Raw genomic sequence first — 20,807 nt, forward strand, 5'->3', positions numbered from 1 at the left:
CGAACGAGGACGAAAGAGAGCGAACGCGGAGCGCGGCGGAGGATGAAATACGGCGATAGCGAGGAGAGCGCGATGAGGAGGGAACGACAGTGGCGAGACGACAGGTTCCGCGCGGCCACCCGCGGCGCCACAGTAGTGTGTGCCGTCGTGCGGTCGCCGATGACGTCATCACTAAGGCATGCGGTGAGGGTGTCCACCGATACCATATATGGCAATAAAGCTGCATGAACGAAGGCCTGTCTGCCGGGCTGTTGGGGAACGCGCCGACGCGCTGCCTTCCGTGGTGTCCCGGTTAGCGAGGCAGTCGTGCTACGCTGGGCTTGCGGGGGGTTTATGTGAAATAGACTACACGAAAATGTCGGCGCCAGTCAAGCTACTCAAGTTGTTCTCTTCTTAATGCAAACCGTGTAGCTATATACAAGATACACTTAAACAGCTGTATCCAGAATTCACATTAGGCGGTATTGTAATCGTCGGTGATCTTTTTTTCTTAAGCAGTTTCAAGCACTAGCGTTGTTCTTTATTAGAATCCTTGACTGCCACGCAGAATACCTGCGTTTTATTCCGGCTTGCACCCAGTTTCTTATTCTTTGCATCCATCGGGATTCTCCGCATAAAGACAATGCCGATTTTCCGCTCGACATGAACGCCGCCTACTCTGACATGGCATATTGTGAGACACGGGCTCTTCAGCGCTATAGCGTTAAGACAGGTCTCGACACTTCCCAGGCAGCACACATAAATCAGCTATAACGCCATAAAGTCAGCAGCCACTTACAGCCACGAACTCGTACAGGGTGTCGATTGACTCCCCTCCCAAGAAGAAGCCCTGCAGCCGCGTCAGGAAACCGCGTGGCTCCACGAGGCGGCACTTGTGAAAGACGTCGCAGTATCCACGCATGTTATTGCACGGAGATCCAGGCTGCAGCTTGGCACCGCAGTGGCTGGCCATGTTCGAGAACGCACACGCAACTTTGCACTCTTTAGAACCTGTCCGTAGCAAAATGCAAAAGAAAAGAAAGGAAAAATGAGAGATTGTTTTCACGATACTTGGACTACATGAAATGCCTGAATGTTATGCGATGGGAACTCCTCGCTACTACCGTATCGATACTATCACGTGGTTGTGACGGTGAAGGACGCAAAACTAAAGCCGGTAAAGGTACAGCTCTCTTTATTGGGCAAGCCTGTGCCCAGCAAAAGAAAGACTTAATGTACAAGCAACACTCGCTGTACAATGATAACGGCTAGCACGGACCTCGGTCGTCGACTCATCTGACGAGCGGGTAAGGCGCCGTGGCATTTACACATAAAGAATCAAAGATTCCAGCCTTATCGTTGGTGGCCGCGCATTAGGTACTAAACTCTACTGTTCGAGTTGCGCGTGAATTCTTAACAGACGAGTTCAAAATAAACGGGTAGGTTCCCAGACATTTCGGCGCGTCCTGCGCAGAGCAGTCTTTACACTTGTAACAGGTCTAATGCATAAAAATACAAAAAGAAAACTTAAGACAGCTTCGCACTACTAGTTGTGCCAAGCCTGAAGAAAGTGCGGAGCTGGGTAGCCTCATTTATTTCTCTTTGTCTTTCTCCTTCTTTCTTCATCTCTTTTCTCTCTTCTCTCTATTTTTTCTATGTCTTTTTGTCTCTGTCTGTGTCTATTTGCTTCTTTCTCTGTATATGAATTTCTTTCTCTATTGCTCGCTTCATCATTGTTTCTATCTCTTTCTGTTTGTACATTATATATATATATATATATATATATATATATATATATATATATATATATATATATATATATATATATATATATATATATATATATATATCTGTCTTTCTGTTTTTTTCCCCTTTATTTCTCTCTTTTTCTCTCGATGCTATGCTTCACCTTTTCCCTCCTCCTCAACCTCACACCCCTCTTCCTCACCTTACTTCCCTTTTGTATTGCTCTGCTAGGGTGCCTGGACAGGCGAGTGGTTACGATGCTCGCCTTTGGATCGTGGTTACGCGGGTTCGAATCCCCCCCCCCCTTGTCAAGAGAGTTCTTTCACCAAGGATTTTGTTTCTCTTTCTTTCTACCTCTTTCTTCCCCTTCATTTCTCTCTCTCTATACTCGTTCCCTCGCACATCCGAGTTACTGCACCCCGCGCCGCGGGAGAGCACGCGCCAGGCTGGCCGGGCGCACATGTTCGGGGAGCAAAGCAGAAGATGAAGAAGAGGGCGAAGAGCGCGCGCCCCGGCCGAGTTATTGCGTTGCACGCGCTAGAAAGGTAGATGCCATTCGTGATTATGATAGTTTATGCCAACGCGGTAAAAAAAGCGCGCGTGGCAGTATGCATTCAGCTGCTTACCGGGTGCCCGACAGGTGAGGAGGCACTGCTCCGACATGCTCAGCCCCTCGGGATTGCGAAAGCACTCCATCAGTCCGTACTTCTCGCAGACTGAGCCCTTGCATTCACCCGACAGGCACACCTGGGTGTTCTTGTTGCACGCCGTCAGGTTGGCCTTGGCCGGCGCATCGGGGCACTTAGCGCGGGTCCCAGTGCGAAGCCACTAGTCAAGGAACCGTTGGCCTTAGTAATTCACTGCGCTGAATCGCATTTTCGACGCTGAGCGTTTCCCCTCTGTCACGCGAACCTTCCCAGACAGCGACGTCGCAGTTACTCCACTATCAATGTCTCCACAAAGTAACAAAGACAGTAGAGCTAAACTATTATAACCTCATACAGACAATCACGGTAACGCACGGAGAAATTGAACAGTACTTAAACAGCCCGCGGAGGGTCCGCTTTGGTGTCTTCACTTAATATGGTTGTTGCATACCAGGAGTACAACCTCCTGGGTGTTTTAAGGGTGTGTCCAGGTTGTTTTAAGAAATGTGTCCAAAATCATCAAAAATCGGGAAAAAAGATATTTGCTCGTTGTCTTCACAATTGCTTTTTCTGTAGCGGCTGGCATCTTAAGATGGTTAAAGATGGTATTTGCGACAGTAATGAACAAAGCTAAATTAATTAGCTTTTTAATTAGTGGAGTTAGGCGGTTATGTCAAAAGTAGAATTGAAGTTGTTCGTGCGGAGAACCCATCGCAGCTTCGAGATATAGAAACAGCGGCCTCTAGTAATTATTGTGGCGTAATGAAAGTCAACTAATTTCAACGACGAAACCAAAGCCGAAACACCGATGAGCGCAACAAGCAGACGACCAGAATGAAGTCACTGTTCAAGACAACGATTACAGGGGCGTAGTTCTTCCGCGTTCGTTAACGTATGCGTGCCATGCGTGCTATAATCGCAAGAGCAGCCCGCACACCCACACAACAAAGTCAGTAAATGGTTGATATAACGACGCTCACGCATTGTGAACCTCACAGACAAATATGGCAGTTGCGCTATTCCGCGTCTCGGTTTCGGTTTCGCCGCTGAATCTGGTTGAATTTCATTACTTCTCAATTATTACTAGAGGCTGCTTTTTTCGAAACCTCAAAGCTGCAATGGGCTCTTCGCACAAAAGACTTTTATCCCCCAATTTGATACAATTGCCTAACTCCACTAACTAAAAAGTTCATTAACTTTTTCAATTACTGTCCCAAATGATGTATTTGGGCACTTGAAGATGCCTGCGGCTACAGAAGAAGTAATTCAGAAGAAGTAATTCTGAAGGCATCGAACAAATATCGCATTTCCCTGAATTTTGAGTATTTTGGATGCATTTCTTGAAACCCCCGGCATGTTCCCCTTCTTTGTCCTCACTGGCTATAGAAACGTACGTTTAGACATGCTGCATAATTCTAGCCCATTGGAAGTCGTTCATTACAGCACAAATTTGGGTGCGAAGAGCACCTCCAACACTCTGTAATGTCCACGAGAGGGGTTTATTGAGTAGCGACTCAGTGATAGTCTCAACGGCCCTGAGCGCGCACCGAGGCCCCTAGTAACGTCTTCCTCCTCTTCACTTCTATCGTCCCTGACCCAATATACCTAGAAGCACACATCTAAAGTACGCACGACTGTAACAATATTAAAGGATATTCGCAATACGACCGCTCTGTGCACTCGGTCTCTTCGCTGCACAGCTCTCCTTTCGGCACGAAGTCGCAGGATGCCGTGCAGCAGGGGCCAGCCGTGGGGCTGCAGAAAACACGCACCACGCTATGTAAGTTTAACAAGCAACACTGCTAGTGCAGTGTCGTGCGTTAGCAACGCCGAGTGCGATGTCTGCGCGAAGTCGTACCGATTTCGCGGGACAAACATCTTTAGAGAGCCTCGAGAATCGCATGAGATATAGCATGACCATCATTTGCAAATAATTGGCAGCATAAGATAGCTATGCTGCTGCCTTTGTACTTTTTCCTTCAGCCTAAAATTATATTTCATTCGTTTTCGACTATGCGTATGCTACTTGGCCTAACGGCGGCGCTGGCCCTTTTGTACATTTTAAGGAAATAAACTACAGTCGACCTATAATTACGTTTACAACTTTGTCTACACCTCACATCATTCTGGCATTAAGCGCAGTGACCAGTAGTAATTCAGGTTAGGAAAACATGCACAGACAAGACAGTTCTGCGTATAGAACTGACTCTCCCGTATAAATTAATTATCTGAAATTTTTGTGCCCACATTGACATTTTTCGAGTATGTTAAGCGATATGAGTAATCTTCGTGTCTGGTTCTGTGAGCACTCTAGTTTCGCATTGGTTTGCGCGAAGCGTGGCCCGCGTGCATTTAGGTCCACCGTGTAACTCACCTGCACTTGGCGGGCGGTTTGAGGTGGCAGGCGAGCGACTTGTTCTCCGCGTGCCGCGCGTAGCAGCACTTGTCCGTGCACTCGGCCTCGTTCGCGCCGCAGTCGCACTGCTCGTCGCCCTCTACGATCTGGTTGCCGCACACGGGACCGCTCTTCCCTGCGACGAAGACAGCACAAAAGGGTACACGTTATTCGTATTTAGTGTTTACTCTAGTAAGCTGTCGTATTATTGTCACGTGGTCGTGACGCTAAAGATGGCGGCAAGAAGACTGGCAAATACGAAACTCTTTATTTGGGCAAGCTTGTGCCCGGAAAAGGAAAGCTCACAGTACAAGCGATGCAGACTGTGAACCGATAGTGGCGAGAACAGTCGTCGGCCATCGAGTAATTTGATCTGAGGTTAGGCGCGTCGACATTTATACATCAGGCATCCAACATTCGAGTCTTATGGCTGGTGGCCCCGCTAGTTCTAGAATAAACTCAACTGTTCGCGTTTGTGCGCCTAAGCCTATCAGAAGGTTCTAAAATAATCTGGAATGTTCCCAGACATTCGGGCGCGGTTGGCGAAAGACAGTGGTCATACGAGTAATAGACAGGTTACATAGAAATACAAAAGGTATGCGCGTGGCATTATTTAGGGTATGCATAACTTCTAAGAAAAGCTGTGCACATTTTCGCCAAAGTACACGAAGGCTACGTTGCGTGTGGCTGTCATGCTGACTAGGCTCTCGTTAAGGGATTTCCTGTAGTATGCTGTTTTATTGCCCTGGGGAATAAAAGGTAAGGTCACTCCCGCACGAAAGGCGAAGCACTAGTACCGATAGCAATGCATTAAAGAGCTAAGCAAAGTGAGGTTGGGAGTTTTATTGGTCCTATACAGTGTGCGCGAGCTATCTCTAGCCAGAGTTGAAAAATATTCCGACGCACTCTATGACGAGGCGACCAAATGCATGTAGCTGACTGTTGCCTGGAGTACGTCGCACTATTTCTTGTGTTCTGCTTAATTGCTTAATTAGGCGTGTTTAATTAACTAACTTTTGAAGCAACGAGGTTTTCGATCAGTTTGCAAAACGTCCGATTTGACAGTTTCTAACTTTCTATATATTAAGTATTAGTGTTTTTCTGCTTAGTACCGATGCCCGCCAAATGAAAGAAAGTACCACGTGACATGCCCGCTTGCGCGCCCTATGCGCGCCGCCATTGCAGTTCTCCCTAACTTTCCGCGTGGAAACAACCGTAGCATTTGGCCGGGTGTGGTACCTCGAAAGGTCGGCGACGATGATGGTGGCTGTGCGACGACGCACGTTTTTCTAGCGGCAACACAAGCCGTAACAGCAGCGTCTGCTTTATCGCGGTCATGAACCGCCGCGAGAGAACCATATCGTTTCCACGCAGAACTTTAGGGAGCACTACAATCGCGCCGCGAAGGCGCGCATAAACGCGCAAGTGGCAATGTAAAGCGGTATTTCTTTTTTGTATTTCGCGGGAATCTGTAATAAGCAGAAAAACGCGAATAATTATTACATCAATATTTAGAAACTATCTAATTGGACGTTTTGCGAACTGATCTACGACTTTCTCAATGGAATTTTTTACCCAATTCCGTTGCTTCAAAAGCTAGTGCGTTAAACATGCCTGATTAAGCAATTAAGCAGAACACAAGAAATCGTTTGGACGTACTCCTGGCAATAGCCAGCAAGATGAGTTTGGTGACGTCGTCAAATAGTGCGTCGGCATATTTTAAACTCTGGCTAGAATAGCCTGGGGCACCCTTGTATATATTGATGTAATCATTGGCGATATAATCAGGTTAACAAATATAGTGTCATGTGCGCATAGGCAACCACGAACACATCTCACACGATAGCCGCAAACATTGATATAACAATACTGGTGGGATGAACAGTGCAACTAAAGTGAGCGAACGTGTCGCGTTGCTTCTTGTTTTGAGACGAGAGCTGCGACACACGGTGCGGGGAGACAGCGCACTCTAAGCGGCCAGCCATCTTGGGTGCTCAGCCTTTGAAGCCGCTGCCGACTGCTTGCAACGTAGGGCACGCGCGCCGTCTTTTAATGATGGTATTAGTTTGAGGTTTAGAAACAAGCTTGTTTCTGCAACCCGTAAGGAAACAAGGCGAAGAGCCATTGGAGAAAGGGGGAGCGACCGAGAGAAACGAGTGGAAAGGAAAGTAGCTCGCTTCTCGAATACGCATACTGCCGGGCGCCAGGTCAAAGTACTATTAGCCCATTTGAAAAACCGGTGGGTGCCCGGCAGCATTGGTAATCAAACCCACTACGTCCCACATTGGATGTGGACGTTCAAAGCACTTGGCCATCGCCACGGTTAGCCACCTTAACGATCTTTGTTGCGTGTGGTAACAGCCTTGCTGCATCTGGCTTGGCAGGGTGTAGTCGGGTACAACTTTAAAAGTCAGCGGAATTTCCTCCTCAGAGGGGGATCCACGCAAGCCTGCACCAATAGGCGTGCACTCCAGAGTGACGTCATGAGCCGGACGACCTGTCCCCAAACCCTCGAAGACCATTGCTGAGTGCATAGGGGGACTCTATAGCTATTTCTTTAGTCGCTGAGGCAATCAGCTGCTGCGCTTCGGTCTTTTGGGCGCGGACACTCCTGACTTCCTAAGTTATAGCGAACTATGGTGGAGAAAAAAAAATTGGCCGCCATGCCGCCCTGCGAAAGCGAATATCCAATGAAGCTGTATCATACACAACACATGCTGATGGGGGGGTATGTTTTATTATTGCGTTAGAGTAACGGTAGTGATAATCGCTTTGTGGTCGCTGTGGTAGACCGTGATTGGTTGCACAACCATTTTCAGCAAGACGGATTGGTTCCTTTTGTCGAGCATTGTATTCACGTTGTTCTTTTGGAGTCTAATTTCCGTGGTCTACCCATGGCAGTCTTACAGTGAAGTGAATGAGTTGCTAGACGGGTCTCCCTTTCATATATGAAAGCGGGAAACACAGAGGAGGAAAAGGAAGGGCCGTTTGACGTCATGGGAAGCCCTCGTGTGAAGTGCAAAGTAGCTGCCACCTAATCTTTACCGGGAACCCATGGGAGGCTTTTCCCATTGTTCATAGGCGCGTTATCATTCAGCATGCGGTTTCTAGCTTGTTTTGTGGTTTTCTTTAAAGCAACGAATAACCAGATATATGCTGTATGCCTGATTGCACAGAAAGATATGCCTTAGGCTGCAATTGTTAAAGGACCGCTAAACCATTCAGAGGTCGAAATTCAGTTGCGGCGTTGAAGCTGTGCACGAGTCTACAGCGAACGCGTTCGTCGGCTCGTCTGTCCACCTCTCCGAAAGCACTTCCGCTGCGCCCGTAGTGAAAACGCAAGGAACGCGCGCATGCGCTAGCACAGGACCGCGTGAGCTTCTGTTGGTGGTTTAGGGACCTGGCGTTTTGTTTTTAGTCCACGGAGACGACACCGTTACGGGGTAGAGCAACGCCACCTAAAAAAAATTGGGGAGGAGCGAAGCATGTAGGGAAGGGAAAGAGTGCAAATAGACTTGCAAAACGTAGAAATATGTTAGCCCATAGGTCGGCAAAAAATATGGAGCTCCCTCGGACCCACTATTGGAATATAAATTACCCTTGGGGCTCACTTGGACTCATATTCACCAAAACGTTCCTCAACCGGACTCACTCGGACTTAGACTCAGTAAACTTTTTCGCAACCGGACTCACTTGGACTCAAACTCACCTAAATATTACTCACTCAGGCTTACTCAGACTCAGACTCACGGCTCGATCTGAGTCTGAGTGAATCGACTGATGAGTCCGTTGGTGTTTAATTAGCTTTTTCGATCAGGATGTCAACGCACTTAAACGACAAGATCTCGCATGATCGGTGCTCTATGATACGCATTTTGATCTCGTACTTTGACATACGAGTTATCAGTAATTGCAATCCACTGAGGACATTCTACTGAAAGATATAACTAACACGAGTTATTTATATCAAGAACTTCCTTCGAAAAATATTGCGGGGGAGGGGGTGCGTATGAACCCTAGTGCGTTGATGTATCTGTGAGTAGAACTGAGTATCAACGTGAGCTGTCATCTGGCTGATAGTAATGCTGAAGTTGAGCAGATATGACCATAGGTCAGCAAAAAATGCCCCCCCCCCCGATTTTTTTTTTTTTTTGCCATAGCATACGCAGCACAAAATGACACTCAACCACATCTGCCTGCCCTGCCCCCACTTCAGATCACGGAGGTGCCCCCCCCCCCGAAAAAAATTTCTGCCTACGCCCCTGGTAGGAGGTAACAATTAAATCACGAATGATTACGATGAAGCTTCTGAAAACTGGTTAACGGTACCGGCAGTCTTATTTTGTCTCGTTTTGTAAGGTTTAGTAGCGTTTCGTATTATATTCACATTGAAGGTGCGGTGGACTCACTCTGGAAACAATTCCCACGCGATATCTCGCCGTTGAATAAAGGCACCAAGATTTCGCTGATGTTGCCGATGCTGCAGGGCGAGAAGCGGCTGTTGTTGGGCCGGTCCCCCCTGGACGCAGCCGCGTACATCAGGTACTTTCCATCGGGACCATCCGGCTCGCAGATGGGCCCATTATCGTGCTGCGAGAGAAGCCAACCGGCTGCTACAGTGCGGAAGCTGCACGTCGCAGTTTTAATTGGCCGTGAGAGAACGCGCACTGCAATATGGGAGCACTGCGCTGTCCTGCGCGTTGTGTACTACGAGCACGCGCTAATCTGGCGAAGCAATATAAGCAGATCCTTTAGATTCGACATAACTGGGCATTTCGAACTGTGCATTTCATTTGCATGATAAGCTGCACAGCACACACACGTGCTGTAATCTCTCGCGGAGAAAAATTGTGATAGTGATTCGCAATCTGTGTTTCGAAACCTGTTTGAAACTGCCAGCCATTATTGCTATTGATATATTAAACTCTATATTACTCACCAGTGGTTGTATTATATTTCGCATTGTTTTTTCTCTTTTGATCTTCGCCTCAGAAGTATATAATTTTTTTTATTTGAAAGCTCAGTTACCAGGTAGCATTCTGCAGGACATTTGTAACACTTTGTATTGCCCACGTATCCGCTATGGTCTCAGATGAGAGTGGCGGTACTGAAAATGAATAAAAGTAGATGACCATTGTCAAAATATGCAACAAAACTCGTTTATTTCATGTGGTATAGAAATAAGTGAAGCATGGGTTCCTTAATGTAGCGTGCTTTGTGGGCAGATATTTCGAAACCTGCCCGAGTGCAAAGACGCTTGCTTAATCGATAAAACGTCACTTTTGCCCAGGTGAATCCCCGAACTTTTAACACATCCATAAAGTCCGTAAATTAAGGATCTCTGTTACAGTTCGCTGAGCTTGTCTGAATGATAACTTTCAATTCTATTATTTACAACTCAATCAAATTATGCCTTAAGGCAGCACTGCGTTTTCTACACAACTGCACTCTTTTTTTTTCAAGTCAATAAAAAATTCTTGAACACTACTGACGTTCACTTGCTTTGAGGTACCACAGCATTGCGTCTCGCGAAATTACTCTGAGAAGCTGCGTTCCAGACTACGACTTCAAAAACTTGCAGGACGCTTGAGCTTCGCCTTCAAGAGTAGGACGCGATAAGCGTAATCGAGCCCCGTGCGCATCGCCTTCTCAAATGCTAGTCTAGCGTCAGTTCTCGGTACATGCCTCAACCGTGCCGTAAGGCACGGTTGAGGCATGTACCGTACAACTGTGCGCGTAACATCGGCCGTTTCAAACTATCCTTAAATGCCTACTGCAAGTGCAGTTGTTAAGTACCCACTGCGCTATAATGATTCTTTTTGCGAATCAGCGAAGGGCCCACTACGCGTCCGCAAGGCAACACGGCTTTCTAACGGATGGGCCTTTAAAACACCCACTCGTTGCGCATTTCACATGTTTTGACGCCTGGCGTAATTCTACGCTTCTGCCAGGCAATATTACATGCGTTAAGGAGATTCCTTCCACTACATAACATTCATATAGTGTTTTTTTTTTTCGAAGCAGTTTCAAACAACAGCGTGGCTCTGTAGTAGAACAGCTGCTTGCCTCAAAGACGGCCTGGGTTCTATTTTCACTCGAACCGAAGTTTTTTTTATTATTTTATTTGCATCTTTCTCGATTTTTCGGTCACGGACAAGATGATTTTTCGCTCACAACCAACGACGCCGACGCCGACACCGGAATTTCTGCGAAACGAGCTCTTGAACGCCATCGCTTTAAAACATACAACCAAAATTTTGTGCTTAGAACCACTCGTTTGTATCGAAATTAAGAGAGATGCACGAAAACTTCACACCATGCCGCTCTACGAAAATTCGAGGACGTCGCATGACTTGTGCCTTACTGCATGATTATAATATGTTCACTTTCGGATGCAACTGTCTCACTACCAGTTAGGCGCGCCTAGTGCCAATGACACCTATGTAAATGAACAGTTGTTCTCTAAAATTTAACAGCCGTTTTGTGTCACCAATTCTAATGTAACATTGCGTTGATACCTTGCTTGAATGAAACGTTCAAATAACGTTAATAACGGCACACCTTTTGATCACCCAAGAATGTTGAATTTCTGAGCTACTGAAGACACAAATTAAGTGGGCTGTGGGAAAGGCATATTTCTGTCTTATGTGCGTCGATATTTTCGCTGTGTAGGTCTCCATAGATTTCCATAGACGACCAAGGCGTCTGTAGACGTCTCGCAAATGGACGACTAAGAAGAAACGGCTGGACAGTATAATCAGCGTTGCCGAAAATTCTGTGTGTAAAGCGCCGCTATTAAATCGTGATGATTTGCGGCAACGCGGAAAAATGGCGTTACCACCTGGAGAGGACAGAAATTGAGCGCGACGCCTTGCCACAACAGTGCTTATCATTTAGGATGATTGCCAGTTGGGCATGACGTGCATTCATGTGATGCATGTATAAGAATGTTCTTCCGAAATAAAAATTTTCAGTTGCTAGTAAGCGCTCCGTCCTTTGTCCTTTTCTAAGTATTCGTGTATATTGCCCTTGTTTTATCATGAATGCTTATGACCTTTATTTTTTCTACATGGAAAGACTTGCAAGAGCACTATAGTTTTCTGGTGAAGACTACTGTGCGCTCATAGCACAGAACATCTTTGGGAAATCATAGTACAAAAGTACACAAGAAAAAGAAGCAAAAATTGGGGAGGGGCGAAGCATGAAGGGAAGGGTGTTTCAGCTACACTAACGTGAAACCTCGGGAGGGGCGAGGCATGCAGTGTGCGCCGGTGTTTCCCACAGCAAAATCTTTACTCTTTACTGCTTTATACGCCACCGCTCCACTGGCGCACCATCACTTTGCAGGTATGTTTCAAGATGTGGTGTTTCAAATAGATGACTTTACCATAGAGATGTACATTTGTGTCTGGTTTTACATAAGAAACTTGAACGCCTTGATAAATTTAGTCGGTGATTCTGACACCGCTGCTAAGCCAAACAATGCTTTAGGCAGTAACGACGAACGTTTAACTCGTTATATGCATAGTATGGACCGGTAGCGAGTAATGGGATTTACGCAAGTCTTTTGGCGCATGCCCGTTTACGATGGACTGTGACGACGACAGTGACAAGCCGACGTGACGACGACATGACACGCCGACAAGGCAAGACCCTAATGTGCCCCCCCCCCTCAAAATTCAGGTGTCTTTGTCTTATAGAAAAGGTAGGTGGAAGGGAAGCTTTGCATGTGCGTGCATGACGTGCTATTCTCTTTCTCTCTTTCTTTCTTTCTTTCTTTCTTTCTTTCTTTCTTTCTTCCTTCTTTCTTTCTTTCTTTCTTTCTTTCTTTCTTTCTTTCTTTATTTATTTATTTCTTCCTTTCTTTCTTTCTTTCTTTCTTTCTTTCTCTTTGCACAATACTCCTTCCTAACTGTTTCCTTCCTCCATGCAGAAATGGGACTTTCCTTTCACATGCAACAGGCAAGAACGACGGTGATACGTTCATATCCAGGCAACAACGAAATGTGGTAGCGTTAAAGGGCTAGTCCCCTCGATAAAATATCAGATTACCCTATCATAAACGGCTGATCGCCGATACGCCCACGATCGAGACAGCCTCACTTATTGGAAAACGGCGCATACGAATGGGTACGAGACCGACGCACCTTCGAGGGCCGTATTTCTGTACGCTCGCAGGCACCGGGTCTTGCGCGTGCGACTCCGAATGTCCCATTTATAATTATAATATCTTCGCTTAAAAAGACACTACTGTATAATGTCACATCGGCTGAAATACCCACTACGGCGGTCGAGTGATTATTGCGCTCGACTGTCAACCCGAAGGTCCCGGGATCGAATCCCGACAGCGGCGGCCGCATTTTGATGGAGGCGAAAATGCTTGAGGTCCGAGTACTCAGATTGAGGTGTAAGTTAAAGAACTCCAGATGGTCAAATTTTTTGGAGCCCTCTGCTACAGCGTCCCTCATAATCATCTCGTAGTTTTGGGACGCTAAACTCCAACAATTATTATTACATCTGCTGAAATGTGCGGTCAGTATTGCTTCAGTAGTTTACTATCGTACAATGCAGGCCATTGCATGCATTCATCGCAAGACTGGGTCCGCCTGCGAACCACAATATCCTCCTCCGCGTTTTGACGGACTGTGAGCATCACCGGTGGTTGGAGAAGTCATACTGAAGTACAAAAAGAAGAAGTACTCCCAACTCACGGGCGATCCGAAGGTGTGACCGATCTCGTGGGCGAGCGTGAGTGAGCCTACCAGTATCCCCACGTACTGCCGCTGGTTGATGAGCGTGGTGATTCCGCAGTTGAGGCTCATCCTGGGCCTGCCTGTATTCGCCTTTGACGGGATCGTACTCTACTGACGACCGGTACCGCTCGCAGATGCCACCAGAGCCCACTGCACATAGCGTCAAAAAAATCTCCGCTCGTTAATTGGGTCTGTCGACCACACTCGCCAAACCTTTGACGCTTATTGAGAGCCGGAATGCGCGAGCTCATAGATGCCCACTACAAAGAAGGAGGCACGCATCATTGGTTTATTAGGGGTCATTAATACCCTTGTTACACAGGCAAGGTAACCGCAGTTACGACCAACCGCGGTTGACCGCGTTGAACCACGGTTAGCGCCAACCACGTTTCGCCGATGTTACACAGCGCACGAGCGTCCTCGGTAAAGCGGACTTGCTTTGGCGTGAATGGCTGTTACTCGGCTGTTATTGCCGCGTCTACTTTCGCATTCCTTGAGGTGCTCCGCAGATGACGCAAAATTGTTTTCCCGAAGCCTAATCAGGCTTTACGTTGTTCGTGCAGTCCAATTCGTTCGTTTTCACGAACGCTCGTCTGCGTGCATACATCCTCCATAGAGGCCGCCATTTTCTCGGTTAACTGCCAAACCGAGGTCGCCAAGCTCGGTTTGGTACAACCGCGGTTAGCGGCATAACTGCGGTTTCGCATACCATGTAACATAAGCGAACCGCGGTTACGCGTAACCGCGGTTACACTAACTGAGGTTTAGGCTGCCTGTGTAACAAGGGTATTACACGGCGAGGATATTGCGTTTGTTGGCTATTACTGGCATGAGAAATGTGTGGCACTCTTGTTATCCTTCCAAGCACTGCCGGTCGAGCACTTCCGACTTTCCGCATATTCACAAAATGCGTCTTAAAATACAAAATTGGTAGGAAACCGATGGCCATGGTTCAAATTAAAACAATTGTGTTGGATATACATGGTATCGGAGCATAGGTTCACTTAAGGGCCGTTTAACTGTCAGGATAATTAATGAAAATCAATTGAATGGGTTCATTGAAAGAGCAGATGATTTTCTTGTGAGCAGCTGACATCGTTGCGACACCTGGCGGAGCGGATCTCAGCCACGCATTACGTCCTACGTGGCCTCAGAGAACCGCTACGGCAGCGCGACCAAACACACTGTTAACCCAAGGAATACACCGGGGCACACAACGCAGAGGTGCGAGTGCCACTACCTGCACCTATGACAAGGATTAAGGTCATCTTCAATTTTTATAGCAATACCAGTACGCAGACCCGTAGCCAGGGGGAAGGGGGGCTGCCCCCCCCCCCCCCGAAGTTGTGATGACACATGGTGTTTTATTGAAAAATAAATCATGAAAATAATAGGCGTCTTTCTCAAATAGTCAAGGCTTTCAGCAAGTGCCCCCCCCCCCCCTCCCCCGAAAAAAATTCCTGGCTACGGTCCTGCCAGTACGTGTGAACTCGTCTACATTGTATGTTTATGGGACGCTAAAAAGGAGAGCACTTTTGATAGTATTACTAAGTTACCCTTGTACAGCACCAAGGACCCAACGCTTACCACAAACGGCCACATCTGGCAACGCCGTCCTAAACTTCCGTAACAAACTCGCCATGACGTCATATATTCTCACGAAATCCGTTAAGGGGGTATCATCTTGGTTTCAGCTTGATATCTCAAGACATTTTCCACATTTTATTGTGAAATTTCGCGTGCTGAATAAGAAAGCTGTCGGCCTTCACTTCGTGCGATTTCAACCCTGTATCTTTTGCTACTATTTTGTATTTAAGTACCAAGTTTTATACTGGGGTGTAAAATAAAGGTACCTTTTCTCAAAAACGAAAAACAGTACGACCGTGAAATCTGGCACGCTAATTCCCCATGGTAGTGGCATTAACTCCTAGCTCTAAAAACAGGTACCTACACTTATCTCGCAAGAAAAAAAAATATTGTCCTCACATGACACGGACCGTAAGACAAACATTCGGAATTGATTACTTTTTCTTAACTATGACTCACACAGGTTTTCAAAGTTTTAGGTTCAGACTATTTGGAAGGAACTGAAGTATAATCTAGACAAATTTCTTCGAAATCGGTCGCTTGGTTTTCAAGAAAAGGTAGCACAAGGTTTCGAAAATTTTCAAAAAGTTTATTGCGAGAAAAACGTACCTTTATTTTTAAAAACACGCGCGGGAAGTGGTCACAACATAAACCGATGACTACGCTACAAAAGCATTACATGCTGAGAAAATTTGCAATGAAAACTTATGAAAATGGCAGGAAATGAATATGTTTAACTGATCTAGCCATACTTATTCTAAATAATCGGCAGATGCCGACGCCTTGTGGGAATCGGTTTCATGCGAAGCAGTCAGCGAGTAGTATTATGCTGCATTTTTTTGCTCTGAGCCCAAGCGTTGCGACGTAGATGGGCGTGTTTTTTGTATATGGAGGAGTTGTGTGCACATATTAGGCTTACCAGGCATGCCAACTACACTGACGTTTAAATGGTAATGGTCTGACGTAGCATCAGCATTTACGCTAGAGCGCAGACGTCTGTGCTATCGAAAACAAAGTGCACGCTACGGTGCGTTGATATGAATATCATACGTAACTTTCGTTAGTGCATTCTTCCGTGGTCCAGCAACGCTTAAATATAGCTTTGCTGAATCATCGGAATACACATGTAATGTTTATGAGACTGCTATAAAAGCTGAGACAACACTCGAACCACAGACGTTAATCTGATATGACGTCTGTATCGTAGGAGTACATATGTAGTGTTTATTGCTTTGTTACAAAAATAGATAGCCAGCATCACAACCACAATTGCAGTTTCTAGGCCTGGCGTGGCTCTGTGGTAGAATATCTGACTGCCACGCAGAATGCTTGGATTCGATTCCTGCTGGGATCCCAACTTTCATTCTTTCCATTCGTCGGGTGTACGCTGCCGGTGTCAGTTTTTCTTAACGCTCTCGCATATAAATTACCAATGACTGTTCTCGGCGTTCCTGGGTAGATATGGATTGTCAATCCCCTGTGGCGCATACCCGCATACCTTGGTATACGGGTATGTGCCACACGAGTCTGGAGAAAGGGGTTGACGACGTGCGTGACAGGATTTCTACGTTATTCATGTCATGACCAGGCAGTCATGTTCGTCAAACCCTCTTACCCTCCCATGTCAATTTTGGTCTACACTAAGTTACAGAGGTGATCACGAGAGCACCCAGACATAGATAGATAGATAGATAGATAGATAGATAGATAGATAGATAGATAGATAGATAGATAGATAGATAGATAGATAGAGATATAACGCTCAAAATACCTTGGGTTCGCTAAGAAACGCTTCGCATTTATATAATACATACATGCAGAAACAATTATAGAAAACAACATGTAAACAAGCCCTTGCATCTCTCAGGAGGTGTGGTTTTTGACACAATTTCTACATGGCTTCGAGCGCTACTACGTGCTCGCCAAAGAAAGATTTCGCTCCTCGGAGTGCACTATTTTTAGGAATGAAATAAAAACGCTTTTTTAGTCGACCTACCCTACCGCACCCCGTGAAGGCCTACATGATTAATTATCTGTAAAATTATCTGCATTGTGTCTTAAAGGGGCCAGAAATTTAATGATGCAACTTTCAGGAAGTGTTATTGAACTGCTCTGGCCAAAATATAAAAAAGCCTGAGGTATGTGACGCCCACTGACATTCAGATGCTAAAAGTTTCAAAAAATTAGACTTCCGTCTTTATTTTCTGTGCTAATAATGAACCTATGATGTCCAAGTTAATGACAGTAAACTTTATAAATTATGATTTAATAATTTAGACTTCTTTCGTCTATCACTTCCTTGTTTATTAAACACAAAGTTATGTATAACACCTGTGTGTATGTTTATGTATTTGTCATCCCTCCATATGCAATAGTAAAGATAGGGTATTACGTCTTTTTCGTTATTTATGCATTATTGTCCAATCAACTTCACACGAACTATTACTTGCCGAATATGCAGCATGATATTCAAAAGCACGTTCATATACATGTCATATATAGGTGAATGGCAATAAAGTGTTTCATAAACGGCGCAGTAGCAAGTGCAGGAGGAGGAGTGCCGATTTTTATACAGACCACTACTTTCGTGACTTAATTTACGACAACAGTAAGCCACCTGAAAACTGTGACATTACTCTGTTCCATAACTGTACAATCATGTACTCGGCTCTTTGCGCATAGCATGCGAGGGACATTTGATTGATCTCGTATTTCTGCGCTGCTTATGGGTCCTTTAGTGCCTAAGGCATTCGGTTTGTTAGATTGGTGGAACACGGATTATTTAAATAGCGACAGCTTTCCAATTTCGCTGACGTATGACGAAAGTAGCAATCGACGTATGACCAAAATTAAGCCTTGCTCAGTGTTTCAATCCCTGTTCTGTTCACAGTTAAAGTGCTCTGAACCACATTTTTCAAGTAATCATCAAATGACCTCAGTATCGCAGTTTATTGCTTCACGAATCGATTGCCGGAAATGTTTCCCGAATCGGTCATGAACGAACGGAATCGCAGGGATTTGTCGCACGTTTTAAGCGCTTTCACTCTTCTCTCGTCCCGACGAGCGCGCTGGAAGCTACGCAGGGAGGGATGACATTGGGGAACGAAGTTACGTCAGCGAACGTCACGGCCTTGCACGCGCATGAGGAAAAGCCATCGCTCGCTCCCGCTGTGATTCGTGAGCGCGAGTGTGGCTCACTGAGTAATGCTGTCACACAATGAAGCGCGGCGCTGGCACAGGGCGGTACCCCTTGGCAAGAAACGCATCTGATGCAAATGCCTCTCTTCAAGTATGTCGGCTATTGACCAATAGCATGCTATCTGTTGTTCGACGTCAAACAGCAGGCTCCCAGGCCACCGAAGAGAGTAAATACGGGCCTCTGTATGAAGAGAGCGCGTTTGAGAAAATGGTAAGTTGGCGTTCCACTTCTAAACTCCCCTTGCGCGCACACCTGCAAGATTTGGCTGAGCTGCTCATAGCAGTGTCCCCTTCTCGCAAGGTGCGTTTTCTCACCAAGCCCGAGGGGTGGTTTATGGACCCTTTCAAAGCAGTTCTCACTTTCGTCGCCAGCGATCCATGCAAGGCCCAGCGTGCCGTCCGAGAAGTCGCGGAAGTTAAGCCTGAACGACAGGCAGTAGTCATCATGGCGCGTAAGCGACACCAGGTACAGAAGTTGCGGTGGGATCCAACGACGTGCTGCACAGCGGGTTCTGCTTCGCCTTGTAGCCCACGCAGTCTCCAGGCTCGCTAATCTGCGAGCCGCAATACGAGCATGTGTAGTTACTTTAGGCCATATTTCTTTGAACTGGATGTTACTTGCACGTTATGGAAACGCAATACGGTATGGTAAGCTTGTTTAGTGCTTCAAAAAGAAGAAATTCTTTAAGTCCTGTTCCTGACGCTAAACCACCTGTCAAACAGAGATAGTGTCGAAGAACACATATATGCAGCATTAAGTGCCCTGGCCTGCCTTTCCGATTCCAGTACCTATAAAAATATACAGCGTTTTGTTCTAGAGTCGTGAAAGTAAGTAACGCGTGTGCAACACGGACACCATGGTCAAATTCAAAGCAACAGACGGCAAATAAACAGACTCAACATGGCGTTTGTGTTGTCTAGGTTCCCTTCTCTTCTGTTTGTGTTTGATGCCTTACACGAACACATTAAAATGGCGGTTCTGAGCCGTTATCTTAGCGGCTATTTCATATCTCGGCACGCAAAGTACATATCAGTATGGATTACCTCTGGTGCGCGCATCAACCTTTTTCCAAGAAGCTGTTGAGGCCTTGCGATGGCCCAAGAGCCAGTTAAGGACACGGTATGAAGTACGCTTCTTACTGGTAGATTATAGTCTACTTCCCATAGCTCAAGCGGATACTCTGTACCAGAAACTGCGGTTGGTCGGACGAGGCTGCCCAGAGCCCATGCCTAGAACTTAGCACACTTAGAGACGTGCACTCTTGCAAGCATTCGAGCGCAAGAGCTGAGGATATCTCTACCGTTCAGTACGTCATTCTTGATGTCCAACAACAGGTCGGCAATATCACTTCATTAGTCGACTCACTCAGACTCGGGGCGAGACGCGAGTCTGAGTCTGAGTGAGTCCGGCTGAGTAATATTCTGGTCAGATTGAGTCCGAGTGAGTTCGGTTGAGGCATATTTTAGTGAGTGTGAGTCCGAGTGAGCCCGGTTGAGAAAACGTTTGGTCAGTCCTGAGTCCAAGTGAGCCTAAGCAGAAAATATATTTCTTGAGTGAGTATGAGGGAGCTCCAAATTTTTTTGCCGGCCTATGGTGATAACTACTCAACTTCAGCATTACTATCAGCCTTATCGCTCCTAACGTTGATACTCACTTCTACTAAGATACTTCAACGCACTAGCGTTCATACGCCAGCTCAATATTCAGAGGCGGGCCCAACCCCCTGCGCCCTCCCCCTGCAAATTTCGAAGGAAGTTCTTCACAAATATCTCGTGTGAGTCTATTTCAATAAAAACGTCCTTACTGGATTTCACTCGCTTATCTAACTCGTATGTGAAGTTACGAGATCAAAATGCGCATCGTAGAGCACAGATTATGCGAGATATTGGCTTTTAAGTGCATCAATATCCTATCGAAAAAGATGATTATACGCTAACGGACTCACGAGTCGACTCACTCAGACTCATATCGAGCCGTGAGTGAGTCTGAGTGAGTCCGAGTGAGTAATAATAGGTGAGTTTGAGCTCGAGTGAGTCCGGTTGAGAAAAATTTTAGTGAGTCTGAGTCCGAATGAGTCCGGTTGAGGAAAAATTTGGTTAGTACTGAGCCCGAGTGAGCCCTAAGGCGAAAGATGTATTGCATGAGTGAGTCTAGTGAGTTCCACGCTTTTCTGCCGACCTATGTGTCCAACGCACCCGAGGCATTCACGCCTCTTGTTCACTTACCATAATGTGCTGCACGACGAAGCTGATGTCTTCTATGCCGTTGAAGTTTGTGGCACCGTAGATGGAGTTCACTTTGTCTATCATGTGGGCGATAACGGACGTGGCGATCTCCCGCGACGCCACGATACTCTTGGTATCCTGCAGGATGTTGTCGGTGAGCGTGTTGTCCACGGCGATCTCCAAATTGCACACGCGACGGGACATGGACTCCTGTCGTGGTTTTGGGGGCCTCGTATATTTATTCTTCGACCTCGCCTTCTTTGTCGTCTCTGTGTA

General features: G+C 46.3%; 2 protein-coding genes across 2 annotated transcripts in view; both read right to left on the bottom strand.

Moving 5' to 3' along the window:
* The window catches only part of LOC119394962 (disintegrin and metalloproteinase domain-containing protein 10), a 95,068-nt gene extending 81,479 nt beyond the window's left edge, over nucleotides 1–13,589 (bottom strand). Inside the window, exons 1-6 of the mRNA XM_049416034.1 lie at nucleotides 13,479–13,589; nucleotides 9,177–9,357; nucleotides 4,747–4,903; nucleotides 4,001–4,127; nucleotides 2,352–2,553; nucleotides 779–990 (exon numbers count right to left, since the gene is read on the bottom strand). Of these exons, the coding sequence (XP_049271991.1) occupies nucleotides 779–990; nucleotides 2,352–2,553; nucleotides 4,001–4,127; nucleotides 4,747–4,903; nucleotides 9,177–9,357; nucleotides 13,479–13,589 (990 nt within the window). The remainder of the gene's footprint in view (nucleotides 1–778; nucleotides 991–2,351; nucleotides 2,554–4,000; nucleotides 4,128–4,746; nucleotides 4,904–9,176; nucleotides 9,358–13,478) is intronic.
* Nucleotides 13,485–20,807, bottom strand: LOC119394239 (uncharacterized). The gene is made up of 3 exons (XM_049415726.1): nucleotides 20,532–20,807; nucleotides 18,666–18,859; nucleotides 13,485–13,670 (listed from the first exon to the last, which is right to left on the bottom strand). The coding sequence occupies exons 1-2, from the start codon at nucleotides 20,733–20,735 to the stop codon at nucleotides 18,749–18,751; spliced, it is 315 nt and encodes a 104-aa protein (XP_049271683.1). The 5' UTR covers nucleotides 20,736–20,807; the 3' UTR covers nucleotides 13,485–13,670; nucleotides 18,666–18,748.

The sequence above is a fragment of the Rhipicephalus sanguineus genome, chromosome 5 (assembly GCF_013339695.2).
Source record: "Rhipicephalus sanguineus isolate Rsan-2018 chromosome 5, BIME_Rsan_1.4, whole genome shotgun sequence".
NCBI classification, from domain to species: Eukaryota; Metazoa; Arthropoda; class Arachnida; order Ixodida; family Ixodidae; genus Rhipicephalus; species Rhipicephalus sanguineus.